This window comes from Stegodyphus dumicola, chromosome 7, assembly GCF_044657685.1.
Source record: "Stegodyphus dumicola isolate Sdum_Otavi_A_Nest chromosome 7, ASM4465768v1".
Lineage (NCBI taxonomy): Eukaryota > Metazoa > Arthropoda > Arachnida > Araneae > Eresidae > Stegodyphus > Stegodyphus dumicola.
In genome coordinates this window covers 154,791,352-154,810,118 of record NC_140774.1, presented here as the reverse complement: position 1 = coordinate 154,810,118, position 18,767 = coordinate 154,791,352, and the positions used below count along the sequence as shown (strand labels likewise).

Genomic DNA, 18,767 nt, shown 5'->3' with positions numbered 1-18,767 from the left:
TCAACCAACGCTTTTCGTGAGCACTGAAGCGCTCAACTGCTTTGGAATATATTTTTTATTACCTTGCTTATTTTGCGTTTTTGCGTGGTGTTTTGAACTAGAGGAGATGGTATACACGACATGGTTAGTAATTTTTTTTTTTTTTTTTTAAATTAGGCATTCACATCAGAATGCATTTGACAAACGCGCATTTATGAAATTCTGTGTAAAATATTTTTGGTTTCTCTTATTAAAAGCAAGCTTGTTAAATTCCAAAACAACAATAAAATACAATTACTGAATTTTAAAAATTATATTTGACATGACGTCCTCAAAGAAATGTTTGAAATGAAGAGAAATAAACAGAGATATAGATAAGTAAGTTGCGAATAAAGAATTTTGAGGTTGTCTCTTTCTTTCTCCTTTCAACCTTTTTATTTTATTTTATTTTATTTTGTCTGATGGCGGCGATACACACAGGATTGAATCAGTAGTTCTGGCGATTGTTGTAACGAGTGATTCATTTGCCAACATGTCATGGCATTGAATCTCTTTAATTCCCTGAAATTGTGTTCTGGGAGATTGTCAACAATCTCCATTATCATTAAGATGCTGTTGGTCAAAAGTATATATTTGATAGCCACTGATGTAATAAGAGAGGAATTTGGAAATTTTATGTGTTGTAGAAAAAAACAGATATCTTTCAAAGATTACTTTCCGATGTCAGCTACACAGAGCAGTGGTCTATGACAGAAAGATATCATTACCAGAAGATATGATATAGTAAGACGGATTGTAATCCCCCACGATGTGTTGATGTCTTACCTCCTATGAAAGGATGAACTGTTACAAGCATCCCTTCTCCGGGTTTCGAACCCGGGCCCATCGCCACGGCAGTCAGAGTCAGTAACCACTATACCGGCTGGACTGTTAAAAGAATGTTATAATAGCACTTTTTCTGTCGAAGCTGAGGGAGAATCTGACGTCTGTTCGCTTCCTCTCGCCAGAGGGTGTTAAAGAGGTCCTTGACATCTTTTAGGTCAGCACAGATTTGTCAACGAATGAGCAAATTTATGAGTAACTGTTTAAATGTGTGGACAAACTTGTTTTCAGCTGTTTGCTAAAGCCAAAACACAAACCAAGTTTGTTGTGCATCCAACGTGGGAATGCTCTGTTTGTTAAGGGATCAGTATTCTTAAGAGTGGAGTCATCACATGTCTGATGGCATTCGTAACGATATTTGCGACTACAGTTATTTGATGTTCACGAATGGGAACTGGAAGAACTAAATATCGTTCATAAGCCAGCGTCCATAGCAAGAAAATGCTCGCGTAGTCATGTTCGCATGCGATCGTGGTGTAACTGGAAGCATACTCGACGTGTATTCGAGAGGTCTAGGGTTCTAGATTTCGTGTTCCGGCGAGTGCACTCCACAATTTTCACGTCTTCTGCATCAAAATAACCAAATGGCTCTACAAGTGGTGCCCGAACTGAAAATGTGGTGGACGGTAATTTGTCACCACGAGGATTTGACGATTGGATCCCCTAATCATCAGTTGCCCTTTAAAAGGGGGAACATATAAGATATTTTCTCCCTCCTTTCCGCATGCTTTAATTGGAAGCATACCCGACGCGTATTTGAGACACACGGGTTTCGAGTCTCGGAAAGGGATTGGAAATTTTTCACGTTTCCTGCTTAAAAATAACCTAAGGGCTCTACAACTTAAAGATTTTTTCTCATGAAGGGAACGAGGCTACTGTAATCTTTCGTTGTGAAGTTCTGGCGAAAAGCACTCTTTTCAAAGAATATAGGGATTACAAACAATGTACGAGTAAAAGGGTCATCACATCTAGCGAGGGACATGACATCTATCTTTTCTGAGAAACAAAATTCTGATAACATTAGTTTAAACGGGAGGATTCCTAGAAAAAATAGCTCCAATGAAAGCTAGCGCTCAGCGCGTAGCTACGGAAACGACATCTCGGCCACGCGGGATACTTTGAAACTTCGCCGAAAATGTTCCGTCTGCAGCTCTGTCCCGGGTAGAGCTCAACCAACCAGACGAAAGTTCTGCTTCTGAAGGATCTTGCGATCCCAATCTGAGCGATCGATTACTGTTTAGAGTTCAAGTCTGTTTAGTAAGTGAAAGTAGTAACCTAGCTACGTAAGTTTCGTAGAAATGCGCGGGTTTTGAGAAATGTCCCTTTCGACGTCCAGTCCCGCGTAGCGGAAGCATATATGATAGGGACTTAACACTCCGTCCAACATCCTCTTTATGAACTTTAACGTCACTTATTTATATTTCTAATTATCTGGATTCAATTCCTGCATTTTATTTTTTAATATTACAATATTCGAGTGAAAAAAATAAATGACGCTATCAATTTTTTGGGAAGGGTGCTGTGCTAAGAAAAAAAGTAAGTAATTAAAATTTTAAATAAATTATTCGGTTATTTTCATACTAAAAGATAAAAATAATTAACAAAAACAAGCGAAATATGTTCATTCTCGAATGCACTGATCTATTTTGAACTGAAATTGAAATTAGTGTTCAAGTAGAAGAAACTGCTATGTAATATGTAATTACATGCATCAAACCACGCGCAAAATATTACCTGCATAAAATGTACATAGAAATTCAACGTGAGACTGCATAGTAACTAAATGATTGCTTTGATAGCCAACTTTAGCAGCAGTTTCATCCGTTTTCATAACCTTCACCTCCGTTTTCATAACACAGCATCCAAGGCGTTTCCTACTACAATTAACCTACGTAATCATTAAAAGCCTGCCTTGATAGCAGATTGTTTCGCAGCAGCTAATTTCACCTCCGTCTTCATCACAGAAATCCAAGGCAAATCTACATATACTGCCTTGATAGCAAACTGTTCAACTCTTTAATCTCCGGTCTTTGAGACAAAACGCGCAAAACCGATTTGTAGACATTTGTCTTTTATTCCGTCTTCATCAGAAAAAATCAAGGCTATCTAGCCACAGTTAATCTACGTATACTGCCTTGATATCAAACTGTTCAACTCTTTAATCTCCGATCTTTGAGACAAAACGCGCAAAACCGATTTGTAGACATTTGTCTTTTATTCCGTCTTCATCAGAAAAAATCAAGGCTATCTAGCCACAGTTAATCTACGTATACTGCCTTGATATCAACTGTTCAACTCTTTAATCTCCGATCTTTGAGACAAAACGCGCAAAACCGATTTCTAGACATTTGTCTTTTATTCCGTCTTCATCAGAAAAAATCAAGGCTATCTAGCCACAGTTAATCTACGTATACTGCCTTGATATCAAACTGTTCAACTCTTTAATCTCCGATCTTTGAGACAAAACGCGCAAAACCGATTTGTAGACATTTGTCTTTTATTCCGTCTTCATCAGAAAAAATCAAGGCTATCTAGCCACAGTTAATCTACGTATACTGCCTTGATATCAAACTGTTCAACTCTTTAATCTCCGATCTTTGAGACAAAACGCGCAAAACCGATTTGTAGACATTTGTCTTTTATTCCGTCTTCATTAGAAAAATTCAAGGCTATCTAGCCACAGTTAATCTACGTATACTGCCTTGATAGCAAACTGTTCAACTCTTTAATCTCCGATCTTTGAGACAAAACGCGCAAAACCGATTTGTAGACATTTGTCTTTTATTCCACCTTCATCAGAAAAATTCAAGGCTATCTAGCCACAGTTAATCTACGTATACTGCCTTGATAGCAAACTGTTCAACTCTTTAATCTCCGATCTTTGAGACAAAACGCGCAAACCCGATTTCTAGACATTTGTCTTTTATTCCGTCTTCATTAGAAAAATTCAAGGCTATCTAGCCACAGTTAATCTACGTATACTGCCTTGATAGCAAACTCTTCAACTCTTTAATCTCCGATCTTTGAGACAAAACGCGCAAAACCGATTTCTAGACATTTGTCTTTTATTCCACCTTCATCAGAAAAATTCAAGGCTATCTAGCCACAGTTAATCTACGTATACTGCCTTGATAGCAAACTGTTCAACTCTTTAATCTCCGATCTTTGAGACAAAACGCGCAAAACCGATTTGTAGACATTTGTCTTTTATTCCACCTTCATCAGAAAAATTCAAGGCTATCTAGCCACAGTTAATCTACGTATACTGCCTTGATATCAAACTGTTCAACTCTTTAATCTCCGATCTTTGAGACAAAACGCGCAAACCCGATTTCTAGACATTTGTCTTTTATTCCGTCTTCATTAGAAAAATTCAAGGCTATCTAGCCACAGTTAATCTACGTATACTGCCTTGATAGCAAACTGTTCAACTCTTTAATCTCCGATCTTTGAGACAAAACGCGCAAAACCGATTTGTAGACATTTGTCTTTTATTCCACCTTCATCAGAAAAATTCAAGGCTATCTAGCCACAGTTAATCTACGTATACTGCCTTGATAGCAAACTGTTCAACTCTTTAATCTCCGATCTTTGAGACAAAACGCGCAAAACCGATTTGTAGACATTTGTCTTTTATTCCACCTTCATCAGAAAAATTCAAGGCTATCTAGCCACAGTTAATCTACGTATACTGCCTTGATATCAAACTGTTCAACTCTTTAATCTCCGATCTTTGAGACAAAACGCGCAAACCCGATTTCTAGACATTTGTCTTTTATTCCGTCTTCATTAGAAAAATTCAAGGCTATCTAGCCACAGTTAATCTACGTATACTGCCTTGATAGCAAACTGTTCAACTCTTTAATCTCCGATCTTTGAGACAAAACGCGCAAAACCGATTTGTAGACATTTGTCTTTTATTCCACCTTCATCAGAAAAATTCAAGGCTATCTAGCCACAGTTAATCTACGTATACTGCCTTGATAGCAAACTGTTCAACTCTTTAATCTCCGATCTTTGAGACAAAACGCGCAAAACCGTTTTGTAGACATTTGTCTTTTATTCCGTCTTCATCAGAAAAAATCAAGGCTATCTAGCCACAGTTAATCTACGTATACTGCCTTGATAGCAAACTGTTCAACTCTTTAATCTCCGGTCTTTGAGAAAACGAGCAAAACCGATTTGTAGACATTTGCCTTTTATTCCGTCTTCATCAGAAAAATTCAAGGCTATCTAGCCACAGTTAATCTACGTATACTGCCTTGATAGCAAACTGTTCAACTCTTTAATCTCAGGTCTTTGAGACAAAACGCGCAAAACCGATTTGTAGACAATCCGTCTTGGGCGATCCCTGGTTCATTTTATGAGAGTTTCTTCATTGTGAATTCATTGGTGTTCATTGGTGTTTAGCCAATTTGAATTGCGTGAGTGACAGCTGTCAGGGCAGCCCCTTCTGAGGCGCACAATAGTTGACAGGAACCACATTGGAGGGGATGGCCAAGAGGAATGTGCATCCTCTTTATTGCTCAGTATGCCGTCAAGCGGGGTTGGTGGATCCAGCCTCAGCTGGTGAGCTTTATTGAAGTAGAAACTGTTGATAATAGAGCTGCTGCTCTGAGGTATTTGGAAACGGTAGTATTCCCTGTGTCCTAAACTCGTAGAGTGTCATTTATGTCGCGTTTCCTTTTTTCATGCTTTGTCTTCGAATTTTTGATACTGGATCGTGATGTGGCGTAGAGAACAGTTGGCTGACAAGAGCTAAGATATGGACTACGATTTTTCAGAACTGAACAATGAATTTTAAAAAATAACTTGGAAACGGAATTTGTGAAGAATCCAGACATTTTTGCAACTACGAGAATGTAAACGGGATTACGATCAGATTGGTTATGCAGAGATCGTTTTTGATAGGATAGTGTTCGCTATAATAGTACGAAGAATATGTTTTTAATATCTCGATGAATATGTTTTTGTTTTCACTACTGTAGTGAAATAGAACGTTTGCCGCTTCATTTTTTAGAAGTATTTGTTGCGAGCTTCGTGTGTAAGCGATCTAGTGAAGGGGGATGTGCAGCTACAATTTGCGCAATTAAATTTATTTATTTATTTGAATAAAAGCCTTTAATCCACATATGATGCTGTTTGTAATGGATATTACTGCAGGCAGCTCTCTCTCTGTTTTTTAAAATATCTTTTAGCACTACTAATTGGCAAATTTCAAAGCTGGTCTTAAATGCTCAATTTTTATGTTCTGCATCACAAATTTATTGAAATTAATTTCTCAAACTTATAGGTCTATTATAATTGTTTAGCTTCAAACTGTTTTAGAAAATCCCGGCCAACGGATTGGCTGCGTGTATGTTTTCATGGCTTTCTCTATGTGTAATTGGGAATACGAGTTACTTTACCGTTATAAAGTCTTCCACAAAGGTATGCCGATAGCTCTAGTGTGTTTCGCCGTAATTCAATCAATCAAAATCTAGATCCAAAACTCTTTTAGAAATTTGATTAAATATGAATAGGAAGATAAGACTGCCATCTTTTTAATTTGAAATTTTTAATGTGTTTTTAAATTTTAAAAATACAAAAAAAGTTCGAATATTTCATGGAAAATTCTCCAAATTGCAAATCTTCAAACTGCGATTTTTAAAAAAATTATTGATTTTTTCTAAACATTTGTAATTTAACAAAATGCATTTTTTATTCCTTTGACGGTAGCAACAGGCTTTATTTAAAGTCCTGAAAAAAAAAAAAAAAAAAAAAAAAAAAAAAGAATATTTTTCAGTTGAAGTGGACCCATAAGCATGATTTGCGGCGCTTTTCCTGGCCGTTTATTTCTAATTGACACGAAATTTCTTCCTTAAATTGCTGTTCGACTTTTTTACAGTGTTGCACCTTATCGCTAAATAAATTTATGATATAATGCCGTTACGAAATTTAATGAACAACCAAACGATTCTCTTACAGATAGCATCACAATCTACTTCCCCCAGAAAGGTACCGACTGAACAGCTATCGCCGAAACCTGTCGCAGGTTTGGCCTTGATTAATTGAGACAGAACGCGGGAGACGTGTTTCATTCAGAGCTGGGGACACCTCCTCCCCCTCTTTCCTCCCTCCCTTTTTCTCCCTCCCCTTCTACTGCCGCCGGCGACGTGGCAAAGTGAATTCGGCGACATGTGCGGCAAAAAGGGTGTGCGCGACTTTTTCTGCTTGCGGCCCGATTGACACCATTTTGAGCGCGAATTGTTTATTATGCATCATTTGTTACGGAGACTTCTTTTTGATTCTTAGTCTTGTGTAAGCAGAATGATTCTATGTGTCGGCAATTAAATGGTGATTAGCTGTGACTGATATAATTATGCGACAAAATCGGAAAATCAGGCATGCGTGATAGTAACTTGCTTTCGAAATAAAAAAGAACGTTTTCTTCTTTCTTTTTTGTGGTCCTTTAATAACATTGATTTTTAATATCCGCCTGTATTATTTTAACTGTACCGTATCTTTCCGTGTATAAGCCAATAATCTTTTGTCACCGAAGTTTTTTTGGGGATCAGAATATATACGAATTCAAAATAAATTATTCGGCTGACAGGATTATGAAATATGTCTGAGAAAATTACAAATAACAAAATTATGGAAATTACAAATTATAAAATTATCTACTATTTAATTATTTTCATTTATGATTTTGTTTACGTAACAAAATTATAAATGAATTTACATGCATTTCTGATTTTGTTACCTAATAAAATTATAAATGAATTATCAGTTTATGACTAATAACATTATAAATGAATGATGTTGATAATATAATTATAATGATGTTAATAACATTAATGTTGATAATATTTATAATAATATAATTATTATTCATTATAATGAATGATAATTCATTTATAATTTTATGACTAACAACATTATAAATGAAATATTATTGATTTATAATGTTGTTAGTCATATTGAGCATATACTTTGTTAGTCATATTTGTTGTTTTTAAATTAGGCTTTTATTTAACATAGAATGAGCTTAAGAATGCAAAAACTTACGTTAACTTTATAAACCATTTATTTGTGTAAATATGAATTGCATACATACACAGTTTTATAAAATTAACATGTTCCTTATCTTTAAATTAGTAGCAATGTATTTAATTAAAAATAAAAAGTGAGTATTGGTATTCATTTGGAAGATTCATTACAACCGAATATAGGCCGGAGGAATGTTCAGACAAATAATTTATAAGTTTTCAAAGTCTTAAAATGTGTTATAAATATTCTCATGACGTTTTATAGTTTTAGAATCATAATCGTAAAAAAATTCTTTAAAAATCTGAAATTAATCGTAAAAGATTTCTTTAAAATTCTTCATAAAAAAGTACGTATATTTTTCATTTTTAATTAATAAAATACCATTACAAGTTGGCTTCATGCCCGTACCAAAGCCTGCCAGTGTTTTTTAGAGTAAGAATTCTATAAAATTATGTGAATAAAAATATTTATTAAAAATATATTGATCAATATTTTTCATAATAATCTGCAGAGAAATGCTCGTCACGTGATCTCTTAACACCATGTATCTTTTTTTCTAAATGAAAGTTTATTTTTAATTACGTGCAAAGGGAAACATTTCGCTCTTCAATTTGTGTATGGCTCTTTAATATGATTCTGGATTTTAATATAAAATAGTTTGGTCTGATTTTGCCGTATGGGAGTCAAACATTTTGAGTTTTATTTTTTATAATGTGTACAAAGTTTTCCTAAATATACGTATAGAAACTGGAGGAATGTGTAAAAAGTTAGATTTCGTATTTTGTACAAAATTAACCTTTTTTTTTTAAAAAAAAAAATTTAAAAATACGAAAACATGAATCTTTCATTCATTTAAAACATTTTTGTAACTGGAACTATATATTTACGACCAGTGTTTGCAAAAATAAAACCTGGCGGGTAAGGATTTCTGTAGAGGTGGTGTAGATTCGTGATAATACCGTATTCACAGTGAAGCAGTGGATAACATTCGCGAAGCAGTGATAACATTCGACTGCTTTACGAATTAGTTTCTTAACTTTGATTAAACGATTAGTGTTTTGATCTATGGCTTCGAGTAACTGAAATACTTGATACGGTTTTAGAAAATGCTTCAGATAATTCTTCTCTAGTAAGCAGTTTTGTCGGTGCAGATATTTCACGTCTCCAAAATATTCTACTGTTCACCATAACAAGCAAAAATGAAAAACAATCAGCGTCTGTAAAGGTCACATAGCGCATTTTGTACGCTCAACGACGTTTTAACGTCACTCTGCGTTGCGCATACAAAAGTAATGTTTTATACATATGCGGGCAGTAAACTTAAATTACAGGATTTTTTTAATCTTTAGTTCCTGGCAGTCATAAAAGCCAGTAGTCGTAAGTGAGACCGTCATAAATCGAAATTGTTTCTAAAGGTGTTTCGAGAGCTTTCTGAGCTTCAAAACGCCTTCAAAAACAGTTCTTCTGCAGAAGTCATAATACTCCTGATCAACCTGTATAACATTAAAATTCATTAAATTATGAACAGTTCTTAAAAGTGAGACTGTACTCTTTAAATTGATTTTTTTTAGTCCAAAGGGGCTTTGTCCCTGAAGGACTATTAATTTCATTCTGACATTTTGCGTTGAAAACTATAAACCGCGAATCACTTTTGAAACTGTTGCCACCAAATATTAGAGCCCTGTATTATATTTAAAGAAATTAAATAATCAAAAATCTGTATAAATGTATGTATATTTCTCGCATTGTGATAAAACAATGGTACCTAGAGCCATTGAATTTTGAATGACGTAATCCTCCTACGACTATGGGTATGTGGAAAACCAAATTTGAAATTTGAAATTTGTTTTATTATCCATTTCATATTTTGTAAAACTTTAACGAATTTTCGATTAACAAACTCAAGGATTTCAAAGTGAGCAATGGCAGCACTCTACGGGGGGGGGGGAGAAGACCTTTTTATCTCCAGCGCGTAGAACTGTGTATCGGAAATTCTAAAGATAGGCTCATTTTAAAATTATTTTGCGACATCGCTATTGAACTGAATTTTGTGGTTTAAGTGCAAAGAACATGATATTTAATAAATAAAGGTAACACACAAAACGTTAAAAAAACGCCCCTTTAGATGTTATTTAAAATCTGAAACCTTTCAGATTTTTTTTTTTTTTTTTTTTTTTATGAATTTGAATGAGAAGTGGTGTTATCCTTTGTATCCTTTGTTCCGAGAAATTTTTTGGTCTTCCGAAGTGACCTCAATGCAACTCATCTGGTTAATTAGGATATTCTATACCAGGAGTCCCCAGCCATTTTATCCCTAAGAGCACATTCTAGAATATCTCTTGGATGGTGGGCACCATTTACTTCTTCAAGAGGAATTTATAGTTGGCTAGAGTTAATAATACATGCACATAAAAAAAGAGATCGCTCTTTCGCATTTCGCTTTGTGTTGGTATCTGTGTTGGACGCAATTTCTATTTCATTAAAAATGAGGAAACTTTCACATAGAATTTTATTGAAATGTAAAACATTTTTGTCGTGATCGCACAGAAGCGTTAAACGATCGGACGGCGTCATGGTGCCCGCGGTCATACAGTTCGGAACCCCTGATTAGCCACAAAATGCATTTTACATTCATAGGATCCACACTTTATATAATCGACACAGTACGGGATCGAAACTGCATACGCACACTGAGTGACACGGATGGAATCGATATAACTTACGACCGACATTATAGTCTGTTACTTTCTAATAAGCCCTTCAAGGCCATTTCCACTCCCCTCCAAATTATGAATCATAACCACGTCAGCTACTGCCGCGGGAAAAAAGTCGAATCCTCTAACTTGTTAAAAATCTCCTAATTTCGTCTGTGCAATTATGACGAAACACGTTGCGATCATAAATAAGGGGAGGGTTGCAATTGTCTTGCAGTGCCTATTTTAAAGAAACAGATTATAGTTATTGGCATACCATCGGCCCGATTAAAAAGAAAATTCCGATAATGATGAATGTGAGGACGAATGCACATTCTTCACCTGCAGATCGTCGCAGGCGTTAATGAATGCCGATGTCGATCTCATGATCGACATCGGCATTCATTCAACACCAGATAGCGTGGATAAGGCTTGTAAATAGGAATGGCGCATAATTAAAAAAGAAAGAATTTCAATAAATTGTTATTCTTTTAATACCTGTGTAGGATCGATACGGGCATAGAATCTGAACTAGTTTTTGAGTGTTTTGTGGATTCTGTGCCAAAGTGTCGATTTTGGGACGTATTCCCATAATAGTAGTTTTATTAGAAATGCAGTATAAAAAGGTTTGCAGTTAACATCTCAAGAACAAAACCAGACGAAATAACAAGATAAAACAGCACATTGCATTTGCAATTACTAAGAAATGCTAATCTTTAATTTCTTTGTAATGAGAGGGAGAATATTGTTATGATGAATGATACTCCATCAAAGCTAAAATTGTCATCGCCGTTTGCGCAAGATGAATGCGTTCAATTGGCTTCCCATTACTGTGAAAGCAGTATGTATGGCTCTTAGCATTAAATATTTGAAATTGGAACTCATTTCATTGCTTGACTGAAAAATTAATTTACAAACTTAATTTCATCTCAGCCTGTAATGAGATATTTAGCAATGCAATCAGGGAAAAAAAATGATGTCAACATTGTAAAAGTTCATGCTCAATTAGCCAACCTCATATCGCTGTCCATTCATCATTCCGTAATTGTCTTATTCCCGTTCCACTCCCATGTCTCGCGCCGGTACAAAATTGAAACTGCGATCGTGACGTCACTCGCCTATTGACCACTGGCAGGGATCGAAACTCTTTTACGTCATCCGCCTCGATTGTTGCCAGATGTTGGCCTTTTTTTGCTTATTTTCTCTGAGCTTCGTATTGATTAATACCATCATCCAGTTCCTCTGCACGACACATTGTTGAAAACGCGGTTCTTTGCCGTTTTATTTGCTTCCTTCAACGACGTTGATAGATCGCTCGAGTTTCGCAGAAAGAAAAATTGAGTTTGTTCCTTTGCTGAACGAGAAAAATGCACTCGTATGGGTTTTGAGCATTTTTCTTTCGACGGCGTGCTGTCTCTGATGAAGGCTTCTCTGCAACTATTTTGTTTTGCTTTTGTAAAGGATTTTTTCAGTTAAAATTCAAGTTTGCTAAGATCATACTAGGAAAAAAACTTGTAAAAATCTAGCAGGAATTGGAAAAACTATTTGTTGTAGTACCTAGTACCAACATATCAGAATATTAACTTTAATTTCATTATGAGTATGCTGTAACTGTACTGCTTGCTTTACGGTAGGAATCATATTTCGGGTAGTACAGTTGACACTGCTTATAACCGCTTGCGTTCTAAAGAAAAAGGGACTTTTTGCTACGATAGTTCTTTTATAAGAATCTTGTTACGAGTTGTCATTACATAGAGTGTAAAAAAGGGGGCAATATGTTATGCGGATTCTTTATCTAAAAGTAAATTTGCCTTAATTCCAAAGTTCAGATACACTTCATTTAGCGTATGTGGTGTAACATTTTTTAATTCATGATTTCATCATGGACAATTTCTTGCTACTCCCCGAGTAGTTTTGGCTTCATAACAAAGCGCATGTTCTTATAAATAGTGTTTACTGTTTTAATTACGTTTTTTTTATCCCATAGGGCGGTAGTCCAGAAGAGCTATTAATTTCGTTTTGGCATTTTGCGTCGAAAACTTGAAAAGTCTTAAAATCACTTTTTAAATTGTTGCCACCAAATATTATCGCCCTGTATTATATTTAAAGAAATTAAATAATGAAGAATTCATAAATGTAGTTATGTTTCTCGCATTGCGATAAAACAGCAGTACCTAGAGCCATCCAATTTTGAATAACGTAATCCTCCACCGAATATGGACATCTGGAATCCCGAATTTGGAATTTGTTTTATTATCGAAAAAAAGCTTCTTTGTAAAAGGGAAACAAAGTTAATTTGTTCAATTGTCTTATAAAAGAATAAATTTATTTTATAGTCTTGATGTGAACAAAGCTAGCTAGCTTGTTTATCACTAGTTTAGATATTGTCTTGTAAAAGAGGAAGGTTTTGTTTGTAGTGGCTTTTTCGTTCAATTACTTTATAACTTTTTTAGTTACACTACAAATAGTTATTTTCACAGCATTTTAATTAAGAAAATTGATCATCAATAGTTGACTGTTTGGAATTGTTACGCAAAAGTTCATTTATGACTTGTACATATTTTTAAATGTTTCTGGATATTATTTGACCGATGTTGTATCCCTAATCTTAATACTCACAGGGTATCCTTATATCAGCATTTATAGGAAATTTATGTCTCACCTTCAAATTCGTCACTCAAAATTCATTCCTCATCATCTTCAAGCAGTTTATCACAAAATGTGCTTGGATTTATTTTGGAAAGGCGACAGGCGAATATCTCTTCTGACGCTAATGCTGCAACTTGAATTTTTTCATCAATAGTTAGAGAGTTGTTAAATTCCTCACAATTCATGTTAGTTGGGGCGTTGTTTAGTTCTTCAACTTCTTTTATTTTCACTATTTAATAAAATGACTGGCATGCTTAAAAACAGTTATTTATTGTCTTTTTTAAAAAGGCGATTCTGAAACTTAAATATTGCCGTAAATCAAAATCAAAATGCTTGACGACATAATAGCTTGCTTGGCGACGTAACTCTGTTAATTGGCAATTTCTGTACTCATTTCGAGCTTATATGGGGATTTATGTTTTATTTGGCGACATTACTTCAGTTTAAAAAATTCATTCTATAATATTTTGATAACATTAATCGACTAATTGATAACAATAAGCGATGCATTTTCCATGATTTCGTATACAAAGGCGTGGGACTTCGATAATTCGATAATAATATCCGACTGATAACATTAACCGAGATCACATTAAGCGGCGGCTTCTGTATTCTAATTTCGGGCTATTTTTCATTTCTTACATGAGACAAGCGCCTTACTCGCCATACCTTGTATGACTCTGATAGTAAAAGCTGGGTAAATTTGTTGAACAGAATTCCAAGCACCGACTTAACAAAAAGCTGTTATAGAAAATATCCAAAAATCAAGATACTTTTTGTTGTTAGTTTATATTAATTAATGTTATTCAGTATATTCTGATATATTTTCGTTGCGGTAGCCAACCAAGTATATTTTGGCGTTACAGTATTTATCTGCTTGCGTTATTAACAGCAGAACTAACGTTCAGTGTCAATCAAGCTCGTGTTCAGGGTCAGTCCATTCGCACTTTAACAACACCATATAATTAATGCTTATATGTTTGTAACGGAGCATATTACTGTCTTCGAAATATTAGACTGTGATCTGAAATCAGATTTTTATCTAACATCTCTAAGAATTAACCATAAAAGTTTAAACAATATTTAAGTAATTAAAAATTAGGATAATCATAAGATTAAAAAATTTCCAAACTGATCTTTAATATGGAGATTTCAGTTGAAGAAACTAAAATTAAACTTAAGCTAAATAGTTAACTCTAGACTCTACCGTCTAAAATCAGTCTCCCAGAAATCGAAGATAAAGAATATAATATTTTGTATTTAAAATAAGCTGTTTTGAGCAGCTTATTTTAGCTTTTCCTCCCATGTGTTGTCACATGGGAAGAAAAAAAAAAAAAAAAAAAAAAAAAAAAAAAAAAAAAAATCATTTCAAATTAATACCACATAAAGGTTGTTCAATTTTTAATAAGGAAAAAAACTTAATTATAGGTGACGTAGTTTTTCATTTATTTCATTTGATGGCTTGCACTTGAGGGTTACAAAAAAAAAATCCCCCCTCAAGTGGAAATACTTTTTATTTTGGGAAGCTATGAAACTCTCGAACTCCTAAAAACAAACATGTAGATGAGGTTTCTTCAGTCCCCCCTGCTTTTTTTTAATTACTTTTGCTTTTATGGAGAAAATAAGATAAAATAAAATTTGCTAATAACATTTACTAATAAATAAATAAATAAATAAAAATTTCCTAACAAATAAATAAATAAAAATAAACACTGCATAGACTGTTTTCAAATATTTTTTTATTAATCAACTTCAGTACATTTAAAACAGCAGTATTTCTATTTAAATGAGTAATTTAAAAAATTATTTTTTCTAAATAAGCATTAATATAGAATAAAAGCAGCATCAGTTCTAAAATCATTCCATTTTTCAACAGCATTTCTATCGAAAGGGGGGGGAGGGAGGCAGATGTCTTAGAATCGGAAAAGAAATCTGACATTTCTGAAAATGTTTTTATTAATATACTTTTAGGAATGTAATTGTTTTCTCTTCTTAAAATCTAGGATTACTTATAATAATATTTAAAATTAGTAGCTACTTGATTGGAATAGAGCACAAATCTTGAAAGAAATTTAGGATTCGGGAACTGGAATCTTCGCTTTTTTTTCCCATTATTCAGATCTTTCGCATCCTAAACTTTTTTTTCAGCTTAAACGAGCTGAATTCAGTGTTAAAAGGTTTAACTCTAAACTTTGGAAATATTAATTTTGTTGATGTTTATAGAAGTGATCATAAAAAATGAATACGATTGTTGCAATTTCATTTCACCAGGATCACCAGTATTATCTCATGAGTGTTCTGTGTGCTACGCTTAATTTTTCTGAAGAGAATTCCATGTTTTAGTGTTTATCACTTGAAATAATCCTCTATTCTGTACTTGCGCTTCCATTTAGAAAAGTTTTTAGGAAAATGTAAAAAATTCGGATTATTACTCAAGTATTTTGATCAAATTGTATTGAGGAAACAAACCTCAAGGTTCAAAAGTTTTAATTATACTTAATTTACTAAATTACTTTTATACTTTTTGTTTATAAATAAATATAGGTGTAGATTTAAATTTGTTGTTTATTAAAAAGGTTTGAAATTTTGCTTTAATTAAAAATGTCCAACATTAAATAAAAATCCTACCCCTCCTATAAGGGCTGACGGAGCTATTGGAAATTCGAGAAATTTCTCAAAGCGTCGGTGCCTGTGATGCCGCTTTGTAAGTCGATATTGACTGTTTATAAAATATAAGATATTAATTATAATTGCACAACTCATGCGCCAAAAATCGATAAACTCATAGGGAGAAAAATATTTAATGGCATTCTAAAAGAAATCGAAGGTAAACTAATGGTAACTTCGTAAACTCAACTTCTTAAACCGTCGTCATTAGCTCGTCGCAAATGAATATTTGTTGAATCTTTACTCCACTGCATAAGAGGAAAAAAAAAAAAAAAAGTTCCGTCAACACGGGTTTCATTTAGTGTTATGAAGATACCGAACCTTTGCGGAAGCAGGCAACTGTTTGCCAAGACCTTCACGTGGATGTCCGGGCAGCCTTAATGAGAGTTACTTTCTTCATGATAAACTTCATATGCGTGACGGCTGATTTATATCTTCATGTCAAAGAACTTGCCGAGGAATAGACAACTTGAAAAGGGTACCAGTACCTTTGTGCAAGTTGACGAATTCTCGCCATGATTTAGACCTTCACGTGGGTGTCCCAGTAGTCTTGATGAGAGCTACTTTCTTCACTCTTGTCTGCTGCCGAGGAATGGGCAACTTAAAAAGAGTACCAGTACCTTTGTGCAAGTTGGCGAATTTTCACCAGGATTCACGTGGTATCCCAATAGCTTTTATGAGAGCTGTTTTGCTCGCGATACTGAATTCCATAACGGTGTTGGCACCTTTCAGCTGCTATTGGGCAACACCCCATGTGCCTTGCTGGACAAATAGAAATTCGAAAGAAACGTGCCAATACCTTTTCAAGAGAGTTTTGCAGTTAGACCAACCTATCCAAATATGTTGCCCCCCCTTCTTTTCTTATGTGAAGAATTCGAGAACATTTAGAAACTCGATTCATTTCTAAAGATACAATAAAGATAAAAGAAATTATAAAGATAAAAATAAAACAAAAGAATCAAGCGTTATCTACTCAGTGCGTAAGCTCTGCGAAATCGATTTTAACTCCTGTCTTTTGTCATTTAGCAACATGTACGTTTCGCCCAAGTTAATCATCCCTTTTCCTTATAACCAGTCGCCATCAGTGTAAATACCGCCGCGGTGGGGAGCGCAGAGACGAGTAATTGGACATCGTGGATGTTTAATCAAGCTGTAATTAATGGCAGAAGGGGGGAGAAGCTCATTAATTTCGACCCATGCTCATTTGTTCCACGTACCGAAGAAAATGAAACTTCGAATAGTTTTTAATTTCCTTCTCCTCCTCTTCCCTCTCGTCTTCTGTATTTCGGGTTCCTTTTTAATGTGCTACACAGAATGCTGTTCTACCGATTATTCTTCGCTCCATATAAATACTGAACAAAATGAAAAACTGCATAAAATTAAAAATGAAAATTGAAGGCTAAGAGTTTTCCCATTCATTTCATCAAAAGTTAGAAATACGATGTAGTTACGTGGATACGATAAACTGTAGTATTTCTTATATACGCTTAAGTGAGTATATAATGTATTTTAAAAGTTTTTTTAATAACATATTTATTATATTTTGACATATTAAGTTTATTTTATTATACTTTGACACATTTCTTTAATCCGCGCACCTTTCTATTACACAAATATACAAAGTTTTGTTCTCGTTTAGAGTAATAATCTTACAGCGGTGCAAATTTTAGCCACTACGTTCGCAATTTTAAGGAAGTTTTGTAAGATTTCAGTACTATCGACATTTTCAGGGAATATCAAAGAAATCCAGGGATTTCAGACACGTTTTATACAATTATTTCAAAAATCTATTCTAATCATTGGAGTATTTTTATATTATAATTTATTGTTTAATAATTATTAATAATTTAATAACGCTTAATGTATAAGAATAATAAGTATATTAATCATAACAATAAATAATATTCATTAAATAGTAAGTAATATATTTAATTACTTAATTTTTAAAAGTAATTTAATTTTCAAAGATAAATAGTAATAATAAATTATTATTAATAATTTAATATTTTTAAAATTATTATATAAATTTTACCAAAAATATATTATTGTTTAGGAATGACTCTTTAAGTAATCCGTTCACTAATTCTCCGATGCTCCTTCACAGTATATTATTAAAAAAAAAACCCTCTAAATGTGAAAAGTATGCATCAAAGTGTTCAGCCTTTGTAAGCTCACGAGAATCTCTTCACAGTTATCAAACGCAGACTTTTTCGTCCTTTTCCCGTCAGCGTGTGTATTTATTATTATTGTTAATCGTATTGATACTTGAGGGCAAAATAATGTTCATATTTATTAATAAACTTCGGTGAAATCTATGTTACCCTTATCAATAGCATTCGACGATCAATCGGGAAAATTACTATTTTCCTCGACGAAATCACTTCACACATCATATTTCCCCCCTCTAATAATCACTTTGTAAATAGCTTTTCAATGATTTAATGGCTGTGAGGAAATTGGTCGCTTGCAATGATATCTAATTTCCTTTTTTTCATCTGTTTTTTTTAAAGGTCGGACAAAACTCTGCAGGATATCGTGTACAAACTGGTTCCAGGTCTTTTTCACAGTAAGTAGAAATGCCTACTTTTTCTTCTTCAAATTACACAGACTTTTATAGGGAACTTTCATAAATTGCGAGAGAATCCTTCTGTTCCTAATTTAAATATTTGTTATTATTATATTGCTAGTTTTAAGCTAAACTATTTCCCTGTATTTAATAGTTTCTCCTTTTGCAATGGTCTATAAACAAACTATTTATAGTAAAGTGGTTTGTAAAGAAACTATCTGTAGGACAATGGTCCTACAAACGTTTTCCTTTCAAGGAACTCATGAATCTGCTTTAGCTATTCAGGAAACACCTAAAAC

At 33.9% G+C, this 18,767-nt stretch overlaps 1 protein-coding gene across 3 annotated transcripts in view; it reads left to right on the top strand.

Annotated features, from left to right (window-relative positions):
- LOC118182442 (uncharacterized) overlaps positions 1-18,767 on the top strand; it is a 118,313-nt gene that overhangs the window by 55,897 nt on the left and 43,649 nt on the right. For all 3 annotated transcript variants that reach the window (XM_035351796.2, XM_035351803.2, XM_035351787.2), the window contains one exon: positions 18,413-18,468. In XM_035351796.2, the coding sequence (XP_035207687.1) occupies positions 18,413-18,468 (56 nt within the window). The remainder of the gene's footprint in view (positions 1-18,412; positions 18,469-18,767) is intronic.